This window comes from Salarias fasciatus, chromosome 16 (genome assembly GCF_902148845.1).
Source record: "Salarias fasciatus chromosome 16, fSalaFa1.1, whole genome shotgun sequence".
NCBI lineage: Eukaryota > Metazoa > Chordata > Actinopteri > Blenniiformes > Blenniidae > Salarias > Salarias fasciatus.
In genome coordinates, this window is record NC_043760.1 from 3,149,989 (window position 1) to 3,174,701 (window position 24,713).

Consider the following 24,713-nt stretch of genomic DNA (forward strand, 5'->3'; position numbering starts at 1 on the left):
TAATGTTAAAAGTAGAATCACATTCAGCGTCTGTTTAATGTGATTTAATCAGTAAACAGGTCGTCATTTCGGTTATGTCTTCAAAAAATACAGTCGGAGATTGACAGAGGAGAAACCTTACATGACACAGTCTGCAGGTTTAACTCGAGTCTGAAATGAAACGAGCTCCGTCACAAACAGCGAGTCTAAATAAAGTAGAAACGAGGAGAAGGTGGACAGGTCGGTTAATCAATGCATGAAAACTGTGCAAAATTCCTTTAATTCTTTACATTTTCTGCCTTTAAATGACTGAAAACTACATTGAAAATATTGAAAAGATCATAGAAATCACAGATGTTATGTACAGGTTGTGAGTGAAATGAACTTAAAGTAACACACACGAGCAAACAGTCGTCCCAAAGAGACGAGAGGGGAACCGGAGCCTCAGGATCCAATTTGAAATCCGACAGAACAGACTCAGTTTCCTGCTCCTTTTTCACACCATGTGCCCGTTTCTCCACTTTTCCAGTCACTCTGTGACAATTCCTGGTTATTTTGTCTTTTCAGTGTCTTCTGATTCCTCTTGTTTTCCTGTCAGCTCTCTGTGATGCTTTTTTTTTGGGATAATTTTTGTGGCTCTACAGTAAAGATGCACCGATAACGTTGACAAGTACGAGTTCTCACCTTTATAAAGTATATTCAGTAATAAAGAATGATAGAAGTTAAAATTGGATTAAACTCCATTCAGCCTCTGATCTGAACCCGTGAACCACCAGCTGCGGCCGACGCTACGTCACCTCAACGGGATTAAGGGCCTCAGGGTTTTTTTCTTGAGTCATTCATTTTCCCTTTGAATGGCATTTTTATGGGATTTTAACTTTTTTTCTCAGAATGTAGACTTTCTATAAATTATAAATTTAAATCTTTTTTCAGAATTTTGATGTTTTTCCAGGAATTTAATGTTTTTATTTTAATTTTTTTCTCAGAATTGTAACTTTTTACAGAATTTGCAATGATTAGAATTTTTTACATGTATTTTTAAAACATTGACTTTTTCCTAAATTGATCATTTTAACCTTTTTTTTCTGAATTTTGACTTTTTCTGAATTTTTTTTCAATTTCACTTTTTTCATACATAACATGCAGCCATGCTGTTTGTCTCATCATTTTCAGTCTCTTCATGCTTGAATGACTTTGTAGTAATTGTTTTCACTGTGATATTCACTCTCAGCCCTGTTGAAATATTTTTCATGGAATTATTTTGCACCATTTTGCCGTCATACTGAAATTTAATCCATTTCTCCTTTAATTTCATCTTTATCACTGAGTTTTGTCTCCTCATAGGTATTTTCTTTTTCAGATATCTTTGTGTTGTCATTTTGTGTGTGTTTCTTAATAATTTGTGTGTGTATTCATCCTGTCTGGTAACATTCTGTATTTATGAGTCATTTTATGCCGAGTTTTCATGATTCAGGCCATTTTCACTCAACAGTGTGTGACCTCAATACTGTTTGTACCTCTGTGCTTTTTCACTTCTTGTTGTTTTTCACACTATTTCTGCTGTTTTCTCTCACTTTTTCTGCACATTTCAATAAAGTTTTGGTCGATAGATAAATGAGGAAAAGTGGAGCCAAAACTGAAGGGATTCGGTTCCACTGAAAGTGTCGTGTACATGTTGGAATGGCTGTGTTTAAAGCTACACTCCCTCTCTGTCTCAACCGAGTGCTGCAGGTGAACACACACACACACACACACACACACACACACACACACACACACACACACACACACACACACACACACACACACACACACACACACTTTTAAAAACACACATGAAACAATGTCTGTGCAAAGAAAAACAAAGAAAAAACTCAGACTTCAGTGAGTCCGACAGATGAAGAGATGAACTACATTCAGCTACAACAGCCTGTGATAGTGCAATATCTACACACACACACACGCGCACGCATGCACGCACACACTCACACGCTCAGTCTCACACACACTGTGTGGTCTCAGTGGCGGCTCCGGGGCTGGGGCGCTCGGCGTTTCCCCTGCAGGACCTGATCCCACCTCTGGACACAAACACACAGGAAGCAGCAGGAGTCAGAAAACGGCCACTGGGTGAGAAACGCCTCAAACTCTGGATTTCCTACCACAGTCAAACCAAACCCGAACCATCAAGGAGTCACTAAACATGCTGAACCTTTCAAATTTCAGTCACAGCTGATAAAGTTGACGTGTAGAATGTAGGCATGTTTTTCAAACTACTTTGCTTTTCCTGTAATACTTTCTAGTGGTTTTAGCCATTTCAGCTGTTTTACCGCCAGTTTTCAATATTTTTTTGAGGCCATTTCATCAGATTTTTCTTCAATTTTAAACATTTTTAGCTGTTTTTCAAACTACTACTGTCATCTTTCGTTCCTCCTTTCTAGTAGTCTTAGCTTTTCTTTCATTTTACTCTTCTTTTCTTAACTATTTTTAGAAGACGTGAGTGTTTTTGAAGGATCGTATCATTAAAACAAGACAAAGATCATTTAGTGACAGCTTCAGGGAGCTAAGCAGATTCCGGAGCTGCAGTTTGCTTTTTTTTTAACTCCACACTTATATCAGGACTGCAGCTAGTTTCCTGTCAGCCAGCCTGATTCCAATTAGTTTGTGTTTCTGTGTTAGGAAGAGTTTTGACTGATGGATGATCACACACACACACACACACACACACACACACACACACACACACACACACACACACACACACACACACACACACACACATCACTGTGTGGGTAACTAGCTTTAGAAACCTGGATCAGATGCTCATATGTTGTAAATAAATCAAAATCAAATCAAAGCAGAAGTTGATTTGGGGGCCAGACAGTAAAAACCACGTGATTCACTTTATGCAGATGATGTTAGTGTCTCCTGATTTGTTCTTCTAAATAAAACTCAGCTGTCATTTCCACCAGATCTTCAGATTTTTCAATTTTTCCCATTTACACAACCCTGAATTTAAAAGGTGGAGCAGTATTGGTTCCTCCATGATAGTAGAAGTTGGATAGCCCATCTCTGAAAGGTCTGAAGTCAGTGAGTTGGGATTTACAAACTGCTGACTGTGCGTTATTTCTCGACCTGACACTGACCTTCACTTTCCGGCCCATTCGGTCCCTCCACTTCTGAGCAACAGAGCTGTCGATCAACAGCAACCTGCGAGAAAAACCAGTCAGATTTCAGTCCAGAATTAGAATCTTATGGCTCATTAAGTTTTGCTCTACATATAAACATTTATCTAACGGTGCATTTATGTTTTCTGCTGTTTTGAACAATTCTATCAGTTATTTTTGGGCTAATTACCTACAATAACACATTATACCCACCACATGATATCACTGAATCTTTTTATAACTACTCATAAATAATCAAAGACATTCATAACCTGTCTTTTAAAGAATTACTTCAAGAAAACTCTTCCTAAAGTTGGTTATAAAGGCAATGTGAGAGTGAGATGTTCTTCAGAGAGAACGTCCCCCTCGCTCGTACCTGGACGTCTCCTCGTTCTCGTAGCCCATGATGAGGTACTCCTCCCCCTGGACCAGCGTGGGACACAGGCAGGAGGACGAGTAGTAGAGCGTCACCGTCTCCCTGGGGATGTTGACCAGCGAGGACTTGAAGACCTCCTTGACGTCGATCACGGCCGTGGGCTCCAGACCCTGGTTCCTCACGTCCCTCACCCTCGCTCTGATCACTGAGGGGGACAGGAATCACACGGGCACAAGCCAAGATTAGAATTCACAACGAAGAAACAAGTGTGGTTCATCTGTGTGACACAAACAGGATTCATGCTCCCAGATTCCTGCTGTAAACACGTCAGAAGCGGACAAGGATAAAGAGATACCCTCTCTGTACAAGAGTTAAATGACCCTAGAGTTTGGCGTAGTTAAAAAAAAAAAAACATTTGCAGACTTTTTGTTTCCCTGTATGAACGCGTTGCTTCATTGCTTCATGTTGGACAGAAACAAACTTATTTAGACCTGGAAATACGACATGATCCAGTTAAAGCTGTGAAGACAGAGTGGGAAGCAGCTCAAGCAGTCAATGTTGATTAACAGCGATGAGACCACCAGCAGGCACGTCGATGAAGCCTCCTCTGACGAGCCACCACGCTTCACTACACTCCGCTTCAGTTACATGTGAGCATTCTGGAACGGGGCTCTTGTTTCATGACGGTTGGAAACATAATCAAAAGTCTTGCCAAATGGATTTTGTGGCCAGAAGAAAGAACTGTGTGAAGCTTGCATGGAAATCTCGGCAGGATTTGCCAAATCATGCCTGCGTGGAAAAAAGCTGCCCCGTCTTGAGGTTGTCTTTTTTTGTCTCTAATTGAATCGAGCTGATCTAATCGTGTCTGCTGGAGACTCTGATCTCCGACATGATGGGAAAAGACAGGCCTGAGAGAAATCAGGAATCTGAAGGTCAACTCAGTGCAGTGAGATTTCCAGGATAATTGATTCGGACATTTCAGGCACGCCACAAGCGAAGTAAAGAGGATTCAGATTTGAGGGAAAAAAGATTTGGAGGATGTTTCAGCCCCTCCCCCGACTGACCTGGAGAGCCCAAACCATTAGAAACCATTACACTCCCATTTATCCACATAAATATTGTTACTTGAGATACTATAAACCCGGGCTTTTCACACTGAGAGCCTGGATCAGGAACTTCCACTAAGAAGTGAAGGTTTGGAGACGCTCTGACAGTCAGTGTTCAGCGTTTCTCCACCAACAGGAGCCACGATAAAGAGAACAACACACCACAGAGCAACAAACTGCATTCTGTGTTCGACACAACTTACCGTAGTTGTAGTTATTCCTCAGGTAGGTCTTCAAAGACATCCGGACCGTCTTACATCTGCAGTTGTCGACTGAAACGAAAGAAAACTTTGATTGACGCTTCACAAGAATTATGTTCGGGCACACCTCCTGAAATCTCAGCCATTTTCTGATTGTAGGAGTTTTTAAATCGTTATGACATGAAAAACTTGCCAGGTAAATAATTTTTACAACCTCACAACAACCTCGATCCAGATCCAGATCTATCAAGGTGCCTTGACCTGCTGGGATTGCAGTGAAATGCCAGCGTCTCCATAGGTGAGCTCATTCTAAAGACCCATCGGTGGTTGGTTTCATAACCTTCGGACAAAGCCGAGCAAAGCTGTTCTTCTCAAACTGGTCTCATCAGTACTGGTCTGGAAAGACCCTGTTCACACCAGAACCATGACTGGCAGCAGAACTGTTTCGGTTCAAGAGGATTCATGCTCGGACTGAATGACGTTGCACACCGTTACGGACACATTGTGAAATTGAAAAATCTGGGCAGCTCAAACACTCAGGCGTCCACCATTCTCACTGATTCACTCACACAAATGAAGAAAAAATATTTAGTCCAACTGTAGTGCACAGGTACAGTACTGAAAAGTTTTCTGTTTCCACGGAGATCAAGACTGGTACAAGATGAAAAATGTGCACTCTGAAAGCCGTTTTCAAAAGATGCCATTTTCAGAGAACCCAAGCCACTGGCATACCAAGAAAGGTTTTAGTGTTTGCTCTTGAAACTGCTGTAAACGAGCTAAAACTTGGTGCAAAAAAATGTATGAGCAATACCGCCTGAAGCAAAAATTTCTCGTACCGTTTGGAACGTTGGTTCAGAAAATAATCCCCAGTTAGAATCCTTTATGCATCTCATCTGTTTTGTAGCTCAGATGAAACAAAGCCCGATGTATTGATTCCCGACACAATGAAAGAAGAACCTGACTGTAGTGACAAGCGTGTTACCTCCGCTGGGTCCTTTGCAGTGCAGGTTGTTGGAGTCCATTGGGAAGTCTGGACTTGATTCTGTTGATTTGAACCCAGAAAAGACAGTGAGCGGATTACGCTGATGTGTAGACAGTCACAAACACACTGTCTTTTCTTAACTTTTCTTCACTACTTTTCTTTAAACTGCCTCGATTCCTTGTTTAAACCACGATTAGGACAATTCAGAGTTGTATCGAATGGATAAAAGCATCTAATGCTAACAGGCATGAAGAATGGGTGAATGCCAAGACTTCCAAGTTTCATGTTTTGCTGATGACAGCTCTGTGTCCGTACACATAAAAATATCCCCCAACCGCCACTCAGCTGAGCACTCAAACGTTATTCTACTTTCAAAGAAGCTGAACCAACACTTTTACTGGAATCTTTTATTTGCACGAGGATCTGCTGGTTGGTTTTGGGCTGTGTAGTGTTGCAGTGGTTAGCACTATTGCCTCACAGTGAAAATAGCACAAGTTCAAGTCCAGGCTCAGGGCGTTTCTGTGAAATGTTCATGTTCTACCTTTGCATACATGAGTTCCAATCCATTATTATTATTCATTTATTTATTTATTTATTATTGTTGCCCTGTGATGGATTGCTGACCTGCTCCAAGTCTTTTACCCACCATCATAAATTAGATAATGTGAGCACAAATTATGGATTTACAACACGCTGATTTAGGATGAAAGCACAATTTCAGTGGGTTTGCACCAGTTCTGCAAAATTCTCCATGGCACACGGCAACCCAAACTTTCACTGATGTGATGATATTCAAAAAGGACCACCATTTATTACCTTCACAGGTCCAACCTGGACTTGAACCAGGGACCTTCCTCACGATGCAACAAGCATTCATATTCAGGGAACCTCGAAAGAGGCATCGTTTTTCTCACAAAGGTCAGTCCCAGTTCTATCTGAACCAACCAGTTCACAGAACAGGAAGTGATCAGGTCATCAAGCGGTCAAAGGTCATCCTCACCTGGGTTACACCTGGCAGGGTCCTGGTAGTATGGATCTACGGAGTCAAGCAGAAACAGTCACTTCAAATGATTTCTTAATTATAAGTAAGGGATGGGAAGATGATGGCCATGCTCGTCCTCTTCAATTTCAAGGAAGTAATGGAACGACAAGAAAGCATCAAGCAGTGGATGTTGAGAGAATACTGTGGTACTCCAAAGATAAAAAAAAAAGTTTGCCAGAAGTCCCTGATGATAACACTTTACACACTAAGTGGCTTATTTAGGGGTTCAGAAAATTTATATATATATATATATATATATATATATATATACACACACACACACACACACACACACACATATATATATATATATATATATATATATATATATATATATACACACACACACACACACACACACACACACACATATATATATATATACAATGGGGGAAATAAGTATTGAACGCATTAACTGTTTTGTCATTACATTTATTTCCAAAGATGCAATTCATGTGACATTTCTTCCAGACACTGGTATTAACTCAAATAATCCACACATGAAAAGAAATCACAACATTCAAATCCATAAATAGTGATTATGTGGAATTAAGTGCAATAACACAGGAAAAAAGTATTGAACACACCATGGGAAAGCTGTATAGTTTGTCAAGGAAAGGCACCATACCATCTCACACCTGAAAGTAATTAGTCTTTGTACTTCCTATAAGTGCAAACCAACATCAGCTGGGTTAGTGCTAATTGATGGCCCTATAAACAGGTTGTTTTTTCACCAAGTAGTCAAACAAGACACATCTCATGATGGGTAAAAGCAAGGAGCTCTCTCAAGACCTTCGCAGCCTGATTGTTGCTCAGCATCAGAATGGAACTGGTTACAGACTTATCTCAAAGAATCTGAGTATTCCAGTAAGCACCGTTGGGGCCATTATCCGCAAGTGGAAGAAGCATCCCCTTATCATCAACAGGCCGCGCACAGGAGCTCCTCGCAAGATTTCTGACCAGGGAGTCAGAAAGATGGTCAGAAGAGTTCTCAAAGAGCCAAGGACCACCTGGAAAGCACTCCAGCAAGACATGGAGGCAGCAGGTACAAGTGTTACAGAGAAAACGATAGGCAATGCACTCCACCGCCATGGCCTCTATGGACGCTCAGCCCGCAAGACTCCGTTCCTCAAAAAAAGGCATGTTGAAGCTCGTCTAAAGTTTGCTAAACAGCATCTGGATAAGCCTGTGGAATACTGGGAGAATGTTGTCTGGTCAGATGAGACCAAAATTGAACTTTTTGGCTGTCATACTACACACCATGTTTGGAGGAGAAATGGCACTGCACATCACCCAAATAACACTATACCAACAGTGAAGTTTGGTGGTGGAAACATCATGGCATGGGGTTGTTTCTCATCTCGTGGTACTGGCAGACTTCATATAATTGAAGGAGCAATGAATGGAAACATCTATCGGCAAATTCTTGAGATGAACCTCCTGCCATCCACCAGGATGATGAAGATGAGACGGGGCTGGACCTTTCAACAGGACAACGATCCGAAGCACACGGCAAAGTTGACTCTCGAATGGTTTAAAAAAAAGAAAATCAATGTGTTAGAATGGCCCAGTCAATCACCTGACTTAAATCCGATCGAACATTTGTGGAAAGAACTAAAGATAAGGGTTCACCAGAGGGCACCAAAGAATATTCAGGATTTGAAGACAATCTGTGCGGAGGAATGGGCAAAAATCACACCTGAGCAGTGTGGGCGATTAGTTCATACATACAACAAGCGTCTGGAAGCAGTCATTGCAAACAAAGGCTTCTCCACAAAGTATTAAACGAGTCTCAGATAGTGTGTTCAATACTTTTTTCCTGTGTTATTGCACTTAATTCCACATAATCACTATTTATGGATTTGAATGTTGTGATTTCTTTTCATGTGTGGATTATTTGAGTTAATACCAGTGTCTGGAAGAAATGTCACATGAATTGCATCTTTGGAAATAAATGTAATGACAAAACAGTTAATGCGTTCAATACTTATTTCCCCCATTGTGTATATATATATATATATATATATATATATATATATATTTTTTTTTTTTTTTAATTCTTCTTTTCAATCTAATTTTTGTAGCAAACCCAACCCATTTCTAAAAGGATTCATATCTCCTGGCCAAAAAGTCCCAAAAAAGTAAACAAGCAAAAAAGCTACAAAAGTTATTTGCTAAAAACTACCAAAAAAGGTGAAACAGCTAAAACTGTCATTCATCCATCCATCTTAGTACGCATGGGGCCATGGTGACAGTTTAGAGATCAAACCAGTCCAGACATCTGTTCTTCGCGCTTCTGCCGGAACCCAAGTCTGTTTTCATTTCAGAAAAGTTTCTGTTTTCATGCCAATGTTTTAGAAACAATGTCCGTTTCCATGGAAACGACAGAACTAGTGAAAACGATGTAGTTAGAATGCCAAGCCTCAACGTGGCACAGTTGCTTGTTTTAGCAATGAAACCACCCACACATGCTGCAGAGAACAAACCACTCTAAACATTGACAGTGGAGAACATGGACAATCATATGGACAGAACACCGAGATGGACTGTTGCTATGGTGACTGTCAACTCTAAAACTACCAAGTCCAGGAGGATCTGGACTGGAACCAGGACAATGTGGACCAGGAGAACTATTTACTACTGCAGTAATTGAAATGTGCGGTAACACTTTACTTGAAGCCCCCCTGTATAACATATTATAAGTACATCTATAAAGCATTATAATGCCATTATAGCACGTGTAGCTAGGTCTAGCTTTCAGACGGCCAATAATTCTACCGAGTTCTTTAATGTCCAACTGTCTCTGAATGCAGCACAAACTGCCACAAACTGGCTTCATTCTCTTCAAACTCCTGAATAGAAACATTGAGGAAAGTGGAGCGATCCACCCTGACCGAACCTCGGAGAGTCAACAAATCACGCCGAGGGAAAATCCCAAAGCCCCGCTGAGCCGGGCCGGGCCGGTCCGGGACGAGCCGGGGCCGACCAGAGATGAGTGGGCGGATCGGGACGGAGGTCAGAGGGTGGCTGGGCGGAGGGGAGGTTTGAAGAAGCAGAGGACAGTGAGGGTTTTATCGAGGGTGAAGTGAGTGGGCCGCTCGTATCAAGGAGCTCTTTCACTGAGTCGGTGGGAGCGCAGTCGGAGGGGAAATGAGTCACGCTATCTGTCGGAGAGCAGAAACAAACCGCCGTGGGCAGGAAGGGGACAGAAGGGACATTTCTCAGTGCTAAAAACCCCACTCAGGGTCCCGTACCCATCGAAACCCCACTAGTATTAGAAAAAGAAATACAGTAGATATGTGTGTGTATGTAAGAATTTGGATGTGCATGTTTTGTTGTTTTTTTTAACTGTAATAAAATGTAGTTCACATAATTTATTTAAAACTGTGAAACTTCCATGTGTTTATTGTGCATAAACATAATCTCAAGCATTTGTTGTGTAATTTGTGAAACTTGTCAAATAATAACATTACATACCAGTGAAAAAAGCAGTTAAAATATGTATCCTGTATTCACATACACCAGTAATTTGCTTAACATTTCACCTCAAAATACAATTCAATATTCAATAAATATTACCTTTCAATGAAAACAAAAAACAAAACAAAAAAGTATTGAAAACTTCATGTGAAGACTGAATGAGGAACTTTGTGCTTCTGGATGTTTATCAGATGTTCACGTCAGGGTTGGAAAACTTGCTGCAGGACCTAAATAGAAAGTAATGTGAGCTCCAGATCACCGCTGGGTATTTACAGAGCTCTGCAGGTGAAAAAAAGAAAAAAAAAAACTCTCCGGAGATGCCAGAATATGCAAGAAAAAGCTAAATATATACACTTGGTGGGGCCGATGTGGGCTGAAGTGGGTAAACACCTGGGTAACTGTGGTTTGCCAATGCCCCTGTGCACGCCGTCCGTTCAGGTATTAGCAGCTGTAACGAGTAACAGCCGCTCCCAGTCAACATCTGGATGATTCCACATGTGAAAACTGTTAGTTGGAAACACTCTGAAGGAGCAGAACACTTAGGAACTGCTGTGCTTTGTAGCACAGTAGCAACTAAACATCTTCTTCCAAGCAAAGAGCATCTTTCTGTTAGCAAAGCTTGAGCTGAAGCTGGAATTCTGCAGAGCTGCTGTCTCTCTCTGACCTATGTAGTTAGCATTAGCTCTTAGCACATATATATCACGGAAATCCTGTTCCGTGCTCGACAAACTTCAGCTCCATTTGCAGAGCTGCTGTCTCTCTCTGTCCTATGCACTTAGCATTTAGCATTAGCAGATAGTTTCACTAAAATCCAGATAACTGGATGAGCACTAGGCTAATCCTGACAACACGGGAGGTGCTTCACTATAAGCTTAGCAACAGCCTGAATCCATTTTAGCAATGATTAGCATCAGCATGATCTGATAGAATTTAACCCAGAATTTCCCAGTTTGGGATTAATAAAGTAACGCTCTACGATCTCTATGCTCCAACTGCCTTCCTGCATGTTGGTAGTTTACCTGCATCATTTTGTTTCTCAGGCTTGGTTCACACAACCACCGTGTTCTGAGACACTGAAAACACAACTTTTTGAAAACAGCTTCCAAGGTGAAATTTTTCGAAAGCACTCTGTCTCCATGGAAACGGGAGAAAACGCAAGTTGGTAGTTTTAGAGATGACAGTCACTGTAATTACAGCCCAACTTGGTGTTCTGTCCATTTGAATGTCCGTGTTCTCCATTGTTACTGTGTTGTTCTCTGCAGCTTCTCTGTCTGGTGTCATTACAGAAAAAAGAAAAAAACAGTGCTCCAACTCGTGGCCCTATATGCTAACTACATAAAGTTTTCAAAACCTTTTCTGAAACTAAAACTCAAAACTGATGCCGATTCACAGAGCATCATCGTGTCGATGGGGCCTGCCATGGGAACTCATCTTGGTACCGCGCAATGACATGAAAAGCATTTGTCAAATGAAGTTTAGCATAACTCCATGTGTCCAGGAGACATGCTGCATTTATCAGCTCTCGAAATGATGCTGGATATTAGAATATTACACCTGCATTTTCACTGACTCTCATCGTTTGCACCTTTAAAACAATAGCCATAACCAAGTTCGTCTTTCGACTGCTTCCTTCAGGAGTCACCAAACTCGGCCATCCGCCTCCTTCTACCTCAACCTGCTGCCTCTTCGGCTGTAAAACCAACCACCTCCAGGTCCTCCTTCACTAAGTCTTCCTCCAAAATCCACTAAATCCACCTCTGAACAAGTCCAAACCATCTCACCCGGAACCTCTGGAGCTGCGGCTCTAAACTGTTCAACTTCAGCTTGTTGAAGGTTCAATACCTGGTCCTTCCGCCTTGACGATGGCCTCGGGCGAGATGCAGACCCCGCGGTCGTACAGCGGCAGCTCGCTGCAGGCCAGGTTGTCGGGCCAGCTGTGGTTGTAGCGCTTCATGACCGGCTCGCAGCCGGACTTGGCCCGCTCGCACACCGCCTTGCAGGGCTTGATGGGCTCGTGCTGGAAGTCGATGGTGCAGATGGGAGCGTACATGGCACACAGGAAGAACAGCAAGTCCGGGCTACATCCGGTACCTGAAAAAACGAGAAAATACCAACGAGGGCATTAACGGGAGTGTTTTTCTTCTGATTACTACCAGAAAAACACCACGACAGTACATCAAAACATTTAGTAACTGATACTATGATTAAACCCCATTACAGTTAGTAGAGCTCTAGTGAGCTGTTACTCAGTATTACTGTCAAAAACTCCCTTTCCCTGTGTCCTGGTCATTTAGCATTAGTGTTCGCACTTTGATGTGTGAGTAAACAATTAATATCTTCAAATTACAAAGGCAGCTCCAGTTACTGAAGGTTCAACGGGTTTAGTGCATCTCATTTATTGGAGGTGAGAACCATTGTATTTCTGAAGAACCACACATACACACATACACACACACACGCTGAGTGAACTGTGTGTGTGTGTGAAAATTGTTTCACTATTTCAACGAACTCCTGCTGACTGAAGGAGCTGACATTAATGTTGACATTAATCCAAAACCAACTCAGCTGTTCAAAACTTCCCACGCAGAGCATCTTCTGACTGATGTAGCTTCAGCTAACTTTCAGATTTTAGAGCATCTTCCTTCACTAGTGTCCAGATTATAGAGCATCTTCCTCCAGTAACATTCAGATTATAAATCATCTTCCTCCTCTAACGTCCAGATTATAGAGCATCTTCCTTCACTAGTGTCCAGACTATAGAGCATCTTACTCCAGTAACATCCAGATTTTAGAGCATCTTCCTGTCACAGTAACAGTACGAAAGCAGCTGGGATGAAATTCTACAGTCTGGATGAGATCTTTAACACTCATTTGCGTAAGAAAGCCAAGTTCACCTGTAGGGATTGAACTCTTCCCCTCAATATGGAAAACAAGCTGCTTCCTTCCAGTGTCTGACTAGTCATTCCCCCAAACAGATTTATGTTGTCCTTTGTGCCGAGCTCAATCGGGGCTTGAAACTCCACGGAGAGGAGGAAGTTGACGATTGTATGTGGCTGTTGCTTGCATGTCTTTCTACTTATTGATTTAATTTAGCGAACTCTGACCTGCGGCCTGTTTCCCCTCATGTTGTGCGCTGTGTTTTGTGGACATTTTGCACTTTAGCTAATTCGCTGATCACGCCTTCTATGTTCATGTCTTTTGAATGTGACTGTGATATGTTGTCTGCTGCAGACCAAATTGCCATTCAAGGGACAAATCAAAGAAGTAAAGTGAAGTGAGCTTTTGACCACTGTAAGTACATGAATCACCATCCCAAGTGAAGAGTTTATTTTGCACACAAGAAGATGAAACACAGACTGAACATTGGTACTCAATCACTTGCACAACACTTAATACTCCTGGCCAACTGGACAAAGTACAAAAAAATTCCCTTGTACTTCAGATGAACATAAATTAAATGCGGTTTTAGAAAAGTTCCACTTCTTGAAATCTCTTCTTTGTAAAAGGCCGCTGAGCTGCTCCAAACCTCTCAGACTTGGTGTGGAAACATTTCAAAGTTGGTTATTTAGTCTCAGATCAGTTCATCTGAACTTGGGTTGGATTTCTTTCCCAAACCAGCACGAATCCTCTCTCTTCCATCAGGGAAGCCACGGTGCGTTCAGGGACCTCCGCCTGACCGCACACCGGACTTCCAGTGACTAGCATCCGACGGGATATTTCACACAGGACCCGAGCAGAAAGGGTTGGACCTTGGGCAGAAGCCAGATCAGCAGTTCTTGGTGCTGCGGAGTGGGACGACTGAGGTTTGGCTGTGCAGCTTCACAATGAAGTCACAGAAATATTTTGAACTTGTGACCTGAAACTGCTTCCTGGTTTTTGGCCTGAAGGTCTTTCATTAGGACATTTTTTATGGTTAGAGCTTAGTGCTTTTCCCTTTTCCCTCCCCACTCCTCCACTTTGAGCTGAGCTCCAAGTTCCCTCAAACAACTTATTGAAGACAGATGTGAATCAAAACCAGTAACATCATTTAATGATTCTGTTGATTCTGCATCATGCAACAAAAGTCAAGTATCAGACTTTACCACCAGTTTCAAGTAAGCTCCCAAAAGACACAGCTCTGATTAACACCAAACATTTACATTCTGCATCAACTCACCCAGAGATTTTCAGTCCCATTTCCACCGAGTCGCCCCGGATCACCCATAAAAACTGTTTTGTACTTCTTATTTATTCTCTGATCAGTCAAAATATTAGAGTGAAGCCAAACATTGGCAGACACACCAATTCTCACCATACAGACACATTCAGATTCAGATGGGGTTTAAATCTTTGTTTCCTTGGAGGAAAAAAGTGAAGCCAAACCCTGGTTGACAAGCCCACTTCCATCAACCTGAGAATGCAAAAACCTTCAAAAATCTTGATTCTGTATGTTTTATTTTGTTTTCTTTGACGTGTATAAATCTGACTGAGACAACCTCGTGGCAGGCAATGCCTCAGGACTCCCTATGCCCCAGGTAGGGAAGGAATGATCAAGAGACACTTCGAAAAAGCTGTGTGAAATTCCAATTAGTCAATTCACAGTCAGGAATTAGTCCAAAACCTCATAAGCTATCAAAAAGCAACATACAACATTCCAAAATCCCAGAACGAGGCAAAACCTTGTTCACTTTTTTCTCTGGAGGATCCCAGACCACATCCAGTGAAGACTGCTGATCCCCTCTCTAATCTCTGACTGACTAAAGCAGTGAAGCCAAACAATGGCGGACACACCCACTCCTAAGAAAACAAATGCAGGAACCTTCAGGGCAGTGTTCCAGGTCTGCTCTAACTTCGAGAAAGAATCTGTCTTTGACAAGTGTGGATCTAATTGAGACAAAAGCTAAGTCTCGGGAACCCCTTCACCCATTTGCACTGGAAACCAAAGATCAAAAACAAGTTCTAAAATCTGTGTGAAATTCCAAAAACGTCGGTCCAAAGTCAGGAATAAGTCAATACATTAAAAAAAAATCAAAAGTTCAATTAAAACAGCAGAACATTCCAAAACAAAGTCAAAATTAGACTAGACCTTGTTCACATTTTTCTTCAGGTGATCCCAAATCACAGTTAAGAATGGTTGTTGATATGTTTTCCAATCTCAATTCATCAAAACTCAGGAAATCAAAGAACGGTGGACAGACCCACTCTTAACAAAGTACGTCCGTTTTGGCTTCTGCTCTGAGTTCTAGAACTTTTTGGTGGCAAGTCCAAATCTAGATAATCTAAATAAGACAACCACAGGCGAACACTTGGGAACCTCTAGGAACCAATGATGAAGAACCAAATTCCAAAAAGTCGGTCCACACTCGGAAACGAGTCAATGACAAGTCTAAACCTCCAAACTGCGAGAAGTTTAGCAAAAATCAGGTTGTATTTTGGCAAAACCTTGTCACCTTTATTCTTGGGTAAAACAACAACAGACACAAACACTTTGAATGAGGCAAAAGCAGAAGATTTCAGTTTTTCACTATATTCCACAAAGTGCCTGTTTTTGGTTTGTTTTTGACCAGTTGAACTTTAATTGAGACAACCTCGCAGCAGGCAAAGCTTCAAGTCTGCCAGTGAACCCTGCCATGGTTCTAGAACCGAGGCTGTGAACCAGTCCTGAGAGCTAGATGATCAAAGTCCTGAAATTTAATTCACAGTTAAGAACCCAGTGTCAACCCCGCCTCCCTCCTTAAGCTGGGAACTGTTGAAGAATCCATGAAAACCAACATAAAATAATCCAAAAGACTGAGTCAAAATGAGTTCAGAACAGTACAGAACCACTTCAAATTAGCTGTGAAATCACAGTGAACTAAACACTTAGAAACCACACACACACACACACACACACACACACACACACACACACACACACACACACACAAACCCCATTTGGAAACCAAACAGAAACCCAATCTCCGTCTGCAGCAGTGCTTCCAAACCATTTGTCTCTAGAGGCCCTCAGATTCCCTCTCGAAAGGCTGCGGATCACCTCCACTCGGCCTCTGATTCCACAGAACACCACAGCGAAGCCAAACACAGCCGACACACCCACCGTCAACAACATGCAAACAGAGGAGACACATCGGGAAATCACCAAGGCCTGCTTCATTTTCTAGAAAGTTCTTTGTGTGCAAAACATTTTGGATCCATTCATAGTAAACAAGCCTTGTGCCCCTCGTCTGATCACTGATGTCCACCTATGTTTTACTGATCTAAAGTCAGTTCTAGACGCTGTCTAAACGTCAAAATCCAAAACTAGTCCGAATAGATGAAAACCAGCAACAACTCTGGCGTGAAAGACTTCAAAAACTGGATCACGACGAGGTTCGACCTAATTCCGTCAACTGTAAAGAGAACATTTAATCTATCATTTAGCTGTTGAACACGCTCCAACAGCAGAAGAAGTCAAAGCTAAACATTTGACTGAAATTAAGGAAACGTTTTTGAAATGAAAAAATGAAGATGAAAGTGATGCCACCAAAAACTAAGGTGGCATCACGAAACATTAATCAAGTAGTAGGAAAGCCTGGAGGTGTCCTGCACGTTTCGGCTCTCTCCCGGATTCATCAAGCCTGGGTAGAAATCCCAGAAATGAGCTCACATTGTAATCAGGTGTGTTGCAGCTGGGAGAGACCTGAAACCAGCAGGACACCAGACCTGGAGGACCAGGACTGGGAAGGCCGGTATCTGCACAGGTTTACATCCATTAGTATTAAAAAAAGGTCTCAAGATGATCACAGTTTATAATGTTCATTTTACAAGGTTTTAGCTTGGTTAAGTTTCGGTGGACTTGACTTAGTTATTGAGTACAAATCAAACCACGACTGGGATCGGTTGAAATACAAGTGTTAACATTTAATCAGGTCACTTTGGACTTGGAAAACTGGGCCCAGAGGCCAAAAAGGTTGATTAGGGATTAAAACAAGTACTAATCTTTAGCTGCTCATTAATACGGAGCACCGATATGAGTGCTCATTAAATGCCACAAAGCTTAATTTATTCTCCATAAGCTAATGAAAGCCTTCTTCAACCATTCCCTCAGTCCGGTCTGAACACACACATCTGAACCCCCCCAGAATTATCTGGGATTACATTTGAGCCAAAGAAGTGTGTAATATTTACCTTCTCCTGACAGGATAAGAAAGTGAAACTAGAGACGGAGAAACGCTCCTGCGGTCAGATACCTTGAGACGCTGTATGTGCAGAACGTGCCGCTCTTCAGATGGGAGAGATTGTAATGTTTGTTGTCACTGAAAACCACCGTGTGGTAAAAAGTTGAGTCCACATCAGGTCATGTCTTCAATTTGTGTGTGAAGGAGCCAGGATGCAGCAGGGAAAGCATCCACTTTAAAACCCAGGCAGGTCTACGATGCCATTAGAAATGACTTGATGTCCTGGACTCCAGAGCTAGTTTTATGAGCTGTGAGGAAAAGGGAAATGAACAATCAAAGGCCGCTGAAAAAAGTCATCCAAACCCACCAAAAAATGTCAAATCATGAGGATAAAACAGTCCAAAAACCAGATCACAATCATCCTAGACCAAGTTAAGACAACCAGAAAGACACTTTTCACTATGTTATGGGGTAAAACAAAAGAACCAAGGAGTTTTCCAGGTCTGATTGAGTCCCATTAACACGGCGTTTCAATTGAAAATACCCGATTTTTGTTTCAGAAAAGTTTTGAAGAATGCATAAAAATGACAGAAAACCTGAAAACCATGCAGTTTTCCTGCAGGGTGAAAAAACACCAAGAACAACAACAAACATCGAAGTATGCCACTTGCAGATGACAGTGAATGAAATTAAATATCCACATTACTGGAGAAGTGCTGTTAAATCCAGGAGAGAAGAGCACACCCTGCATTCGTTGTAAAAAATGAATCCTTGATTTATGACGACATGCACAGTGGCAGCGTTTTCGGAATGTTCCGTTTTTGTCATTTACACTGTGTCGAAGTGTTTTCAGTTAAAAAATGTTGTCGTCTGTTTACGCGCACACAAAAAATATTATTATTTGAGTTCTGAAGTCATTGGATTATTCAGTTGATCATGGAAACAGCTCAATGTGATCGATCTGATTAAGAGACAACTAGATTTCTTTCCATTAGTCCGATTGTGCATCTATACAAGTTAATCAGATGTATTATATATTTTTTTTTTAAAAAACAGGAAGAAACAGAAGTGATGTGATCACTACATGATCAGAAGACAAAAAAAAAATCAACCACCTTGATCTGCAGCGGAGGAAAGCCGACAGAGATCTGCATCTGAAGTGAAGAGGAGATTAATTTTATCCTAAATCAAATGAAAAACTTATGAAACAAGCCAAACGCCAACGATACCACTAACGTTAAAACTCCTGGTGTCACCACATTCAACAATATGAGAAACTTTTAGAGTAGTGGGAAATTTAAGTCTCAGTCCAGCTGAGCCTGCAGAGAATGAAGTTTGTGTACAGAAAGAAGGAACCGTATTGGTGCAAAGTGCAGAGATACAACCATAGAGCCCTGATCAGCAGATAGAGACATGGGGCGAACCCTCATGCCCTAAGGAAGAACAAAAACAAAAAGCACAAAAATCATCATTCCTAACAATGATTAAATATGATGCACTACATTGTGTTTTGTAAAAAAAAAACAAAAACAAAAAAAAAACTATTTTTGCCTTGAAACTGATACATTGTTGCGAACTCAGTCAAGACTTCTAAATGATGTCATCATATAATTTGCATGTCTAGGTCAATAATTACATGATGATGATGATTTCATTTAAAACTGATACAATGTTGCAAGTCCTCAGTCAGGAAAGTTCTAAATGATGTCATAATTTACAAAGAAGGAACTGCATTGGTGCTGTGTGTCATGTGACCAGAGATGGAGCCCTGACCAGATAGAGATACAGTCATAGAGCCCTGAGCATTAGAGCAGATAGATACACAGCCATAGAGTTCAGCCATCAGTTTTATAATAAACTAGAATTTGGCTCTCAGAGAGCGCAGACCTCCGCCACAGCTCAAATCAGTCACCAACAACAATAAGAACACCATATATAATAAAACAACTTTTTATTTCTCCCCAACACAAACAATGTCTGGGAGAAAGCTGTTTGTTGCATGTTCATATCTCAGTGTGTTTCCTCACAGTGACTGACACTCTGAAATCCCCCAATTTTTGTCTGTTCTGGATCCTGGTATCCGGAATACTTCCGTGATCTGGATCAGCAGCTGATATCTCTTAGAGTCATTGAAGAACTTACATTGTAATTTTTTGCTAAGCCCCCTTGTCATTTATTGTTGAGTTAAGCCCAACTATGTCAAAGACTGCCCTATCTCTCAATGATAAAGAATCGTTTAAAACATTCCTGGATCCAGACAGTGATCCGGATCATCACCAAAATTTAATGGATTCTAAGTTGGCCCAAGACCCACCTTTCCACAAAGTTTCATTGCAATCCGTCCATAACTTTTTCCGTAATGTTGCTAACAGACCAACCAACAAACCAACAAACCGACGTGATTACATAACCTCCTTGGAGGTAATAATTCAACATGCATCTGAAAGTTCATTAAGAGGAGATCCAGATTCTTTGACATACGGTATTTAAACACATTTTTAATAAAGTAATGCAATAGTTACTTATAAAACATTGTAACTCTACTACTAACTCAGTTACTTTTTTGAAGCGATAACTTGTAACTATAACTAAATACTTTTTAAAAGTAACTTGCCCAACACTGGTCATGTGGACCTGAAGGGGTCCCAACCCACAGGTTGGGAACCACTGAACGTTGTTTATCATCAGCAGGGTACATGATTCATTTTTAACTGGAATGTCATTTTAACCAGGGCTCAAACTTGAGAAGTCTTCAAACAGGAGCTGAAAGCAGAAAGCCAGCAGCAGGCGTCACCGGCTCCAGCGCTGCCCGCCGCTGCCGGAGCCAACTGCTCTTTTCTTACCTCTCCAGTAAAGAAAACATAATCAGAATGATTATTCCCACAAAAATGTTTCCATAAACTCAAACTGAGCTGATGGTTTAGGAGGTTGGAGCAGGTCCAGCTCCAGTGCAGGCAGAAGGCAGGAGTGATGAAACAGTAGAAAAACACACAAACAGACCAGATGCCCGGAAAAAGAAAGAGATCTCAACCCTGATTAGGAGTTCCATCAAGTCACAAACCCAGACTTCATCTCCACTCTTGCGCAAGTTACTGGAAATCAGTACGTGAAACGGGATAGCTCGTGGATTACTAGAAATGTACAAATTCCTCAACGAACCAGATGGAAGGTTTGTTTCCTTGTTTGCCATTTTTGACGGGAAATCATGTTAAAAAAAAAACAAATGCGACGATGTTAAATTCATTAGCTTACTATTAATATACTGAAGTTACATCAATTAGTGGAAGGAAGATGCTCTGGAATCTGGATGTTAGGTGAGGAAGATGCTCTCCTCTCAGATATCGTTCATGTTGCTGTCAAGACGACTCAGCCAGAACATCTTCACAGGTCAGAACCATGACCTCTGGTCCGTCCAGCGTCTGTCCCACCGATCCGGTTCAGGGAAGCAGGATCACTGACTGAGGGTGAAGCCTGGCACAGACTGCTCCTGTCACCAGTCCACCACAGGGACACACTCATCCACAGCTCACACACCCGCTAAACCCACCGACGAACCCCACTAGCATCTGAAGTGCCGGAGAAAACAGACATACAAAGAAAGAACATGCAAACACCTTATCGCTTGGTTTTGCTCCGAACTGCTACTCAAGACAATAATTCACAGAACACCTTCACAAAAGGTCAAATGTTACTTTTACTAATGTGTAGAATGACACAATACAGCAGTAGCTTTAGTGTATCTCCCAAAGTCCAGATTTTATACTGATGTAGTTCAAGTTTCCACCACAAGATGGTGTGTTGAGTCACTCAAAGATCGAGTGAGATGGACTCGATCTCTTAAAACTACCAACAACAATGAAGAGTCAAAACTCTGAAAGGAGACTGGAAACGAAGCGACTGGACATCTAATCCCCCCGAATCTGACCTAAAACTTCCACCGTGTTCGTGAGAGACGCTGTGAAAAACATGAACCCTGGTTTTATCAAATGCCACTTGATTCGTTTAGCTTGAATTTCTTTACTGAAATGTTTTTTCTTTTAAATTCTGCTCACCGTCATGTTTCCATCCACATTTCCATTCCACACAAGTTAAACTTTCCATCCACCAGGACAAAAATAAGACAACTTTATTATGTGATTTTCAAAAGTTGTTCGTGTGAACGTGAAACGTTTTTGAAAAGAAAGAGCAAAACCGACGCATTTTGAGTTGACATGTTGTGTAAATGGCGCCTGAGATGCTCGTAGAAACAGTCCCTCCTGGAGTGTAAATCTGAAGTGTGACTCTATTTACAACATTTAACACCATTTATAAAAGTTAAAGGTAGCTGATAGTTCAAGATAGTTCAATTCTAAGCCCCGCCCCCTCCTTGGTGATTCGCGTGTTCGTCTCCTATCAACCAACCACAGACTGAACCATCCTCCAGGACTGAGGAGGGTGTGTCACTCGCCCACCTCCACTTCTACGCATTTCGACTTTAGAATAGTTTGCTTTGCGGAGCGGTAATTCTCGCTTATCGGGGTTTTCATTCGCGGAGCTGCTGCTCACTCAGCTCTGAACAGAGTCGCAGTTTACAAGAATAAATCTGCGTCGGTAAAACTCAGCGAGATCCAAACACAGAGCATCAAGTGTTTGAGTCCAGACCTGAGTAAACAGGAAGACTGCAGCTTTCAGACGAGCACCGAGCAAATATTTAAAAGAAGGCTGGCCTGCAGCCGAGCGTCGTGTCGCCGTTGTTGACTATAGAAATGATCATTTACATTCTATTTAATAAAGCTGGTACTCACAGGTGGTAATTTTCACAATATTAACCTTTAAAACAATCTTTATTTGTAGTTTTCCCAACATGTGTTGTTCAACTTCAGTTTTTTAACTGAGTGAAATCATAACTACTCAGTTTGAAGTGACTATTTCTGTGCTGCTCAACTCAAACTGTTTAATTTAAATGAAATAGTGGAATATACAGCAGAAGTACTGCTACTGATTAAACTGTATTCGATTAGAAGTACCGGTCCCAAAAACCCCAAACAAAGTCAAGTGGAGCTGCAAAGTGTTCTCCTCTCATGTTACTCACGAGAGTCACATCCTGTTGACGTGTGTCTCCTGCTGTTAAACGGCTCAGCAGGTCACTCATGAGTTAGCCTGGTTTAGTTCAGTTACCTGTCTGAAATGATCATCAAACAGCAACAATCCTCGTGGCCGTACCGACTGATCCCTCAGCATCAGTCCCTCCAGGACTCTTATCTGATGCAGGCGCAACGATTTTCCTCCCACTTCAACCAGGAAGTGACGGAGAGCAGCCTGAGAGTCGGCCGGAGGCAGCAGGCTGCCTCACCTGTGTGTCAGAAATATCCACACTATACAGAATACAGAAGCAATATTCGCTTCCTGTGGCGTGGATGCTGCTCCGTCTCTCGGGCCCCTGCAGTCGGCCCCTCCAGAGCAGAGGGTGGAGCTGAGAACTGCAGCAAAATCAATAGAAGAAGAAGCTGCTGCTCGGAAGCAAACGGCAGATCAGATCTGAGCAGATCAGGACGAAACGTCACAAACTAAAATACCAACGGAAAGTTCACTGCCTGTTTAGATCAATATGAACCAAAAAAGACAACAAAAGCAGTGAAGCAGCGAAGCTTCCTCTGCTCATGTAGAAATGTTTCATTTCTCTGCTGGATGGCAGATCCAGAGTCTGCTGTTTGTGAAGGAGCCTGAACAGCGGGACCTGTGGGTTTCTCTGACCAGGGAACTGATTTCTGTTTCTGATTTAAAAACCAACATGGAAAAATTGATCCAATGAAAAGAGTGATGAGAGCGAGAGAGAATGTGAGGCTGCAAAGTGTTTTAGACTCTTAATTGGTTCAGGTCGCTGATTGCTTGGTTTTTGTTGTGAATTGCCTTGAGTTAGAATGCTCTGAATCAATCTACCTCCTCGTATTTAATAACGATATCTCTATTTAAAGCACATTAGTCAAACAATCTATGAAGTAGAAACTAGACAAAACAGTTACAAACACTTATTTTGGAGTATTAATTCTAAATTGTAAAATAAATGAAGTCATAAAATTGTATTTAAATATGAGTAAAATTACATCTTAGAATAAAAATTATTTTTAAAGCACAAAAGAGCATTTTTTAAGTAACTGAGTCGGTCCAGAGGATTTGTCACTTGTGAAATATTTAAAATCTGCATTTTTAATAAATGAAAACATACCTACATTGAAAACTGAATTCAAATAGAGGCATTTTTTTTTAATGGTTGAAGTCTGAGTACAATGGTTAGCATAGAAATAATTAGATGAATACTTTCATAATTCAATTAATTGCTTAATTAATTCATTAAGTATTATTAAATAGTAAAGGAATGGCTGAAGTTGAATAAAATGCCTTAAATAAATATAAATAACTCAGTGCAAAATTAAAATACGAACGTCAACTTTAACAATAAAGTATATCAAAACATTTTTTACCCGCGCTTTGTAAAATAAGAACTCGCTCGTTATAAATATGCAGATCAAAAAGCTTGAGTGTTTTAAATTGTTCACATATTCAGTAGTTCAGTAGATTATATGGTGTAAAGCTGTGATTTCTATTCCTGTAATTAAAGAATTGATATAATCAGATAAAAGTCTATAGAAGTGAGAATTAGATGGCTGATAGGAGACAGTTCATGATCACTAATGTGCAGGACTTCATGGGGCCCTGCAGCCCCCCCTGCAGACCCCCCACCCCGGGGCTCGAACCCACTCACCCAGCAGCCCCTCGAACTGCTCGATGGCCAGCACGGCGTTGTCCTGCGTGCTGTGGTGGAGGTGGTTGGGCATCTTGGTCATGTTCCAGGGCATGGAGCGGCACAGCGGGATCCGGACCGGCTCGCAGGACGCCGCCCGGACCGCGGCCGGCCACAGCGCGCAGGACACGGCCAGGAGAGGCACGCAGAGTCCCGGGGAGAGCATGGCGGGGGCTCGGCACGGACAGCGGGGATCCGGGGGGAGAGGTCCGGGTCTGCTCGCTCCTGCGGCTCGGAGCCTTTTCTGCTGCTCCTCAGGCTGCAAGAGGGAGGAGCAGCAGCTCCACCTCCTGCACCTCCACCCCCTCTTCTGATCCTCCACCCCCCCCCCCCCCCCCCATCCTGATCTCCCCCCCCCTCCTCCACCTCCACCTCTGATCCTCCACAGGAACACTTAGATTCCTTTTAGATGAAAAGTCAACACAGGCAAAGCTGCTAAAAGCTCACAGATGAGAAACCCACCGGAC

General features: G+C 41.9%; 1 protein-coding gene across 2 annotated transcripts; it reads right to left on the bottom strand.

Annotated features, from left to right (window-relative positions):
- On the bottom strand, nt 1-24,511 carry frzb (frizzled related protein). 2 transcript variants are annotated; one of them, XM_030112693.1, is made up of 8 exons: nt 24,208-24,511; nt 12,172-12,420; nt 6,808-6,843; nt 5,808-5,867; nt 4,829-4,897; nt 3,520-3,724; nt 3,123-3,186; nt 1-2,057 (listed from the first exon to the last, which is right to left on the bottom strand). In XM_030112693.1, the coding sequence occupies exons 1-8, from the start codon at nt 24,410-24,412 to the stop codon at nt 1,998-2,000; spliced, it is 948 nt and encodes a 315-aa protein (XP_029968553.1). In that variant the 5' UTR covers nt 24,413-24,511; the 3' UTR covers nt 1-1,997. The 2 variants fall into 2 exon arrangements, with proteins under 2 accessions (XP_029968553.1, XP_029968554.1); XM_030112694.1 differs by lacking the exons at nt 5,808-5,867; nt 6,808-6,843.
- Between the last annotated feature and the right edge of the window lie 202 nt (nt 24,512-24,713).

Excerpts from the sequence above, each read along its gene's own strand:
- frzb (XM_030112693.1), bottom strand. The coding sequence starts at position 24,412 with ATGCTCTCCCCGGGACTCTGCGTGCCTCTCCTGGCCGTGTCCTGCGCG. Across the intron at positions 3,187-3,519 it reads GAGAACGAGGAGACGTCCAG|GTTGCTGTTGATCGACAGCT; the intron begins GTACGAGCGAGG and ends TTTTTCTCGCAG. Across the intron at positions 2,058-3,122 it reads GAATGGGCCGGAAAGTGAAG|AGGTGGGATCAGGTCCTGCA; the intron begins GTCAGTGTCAGG and ends GTTTGTGTCCAG.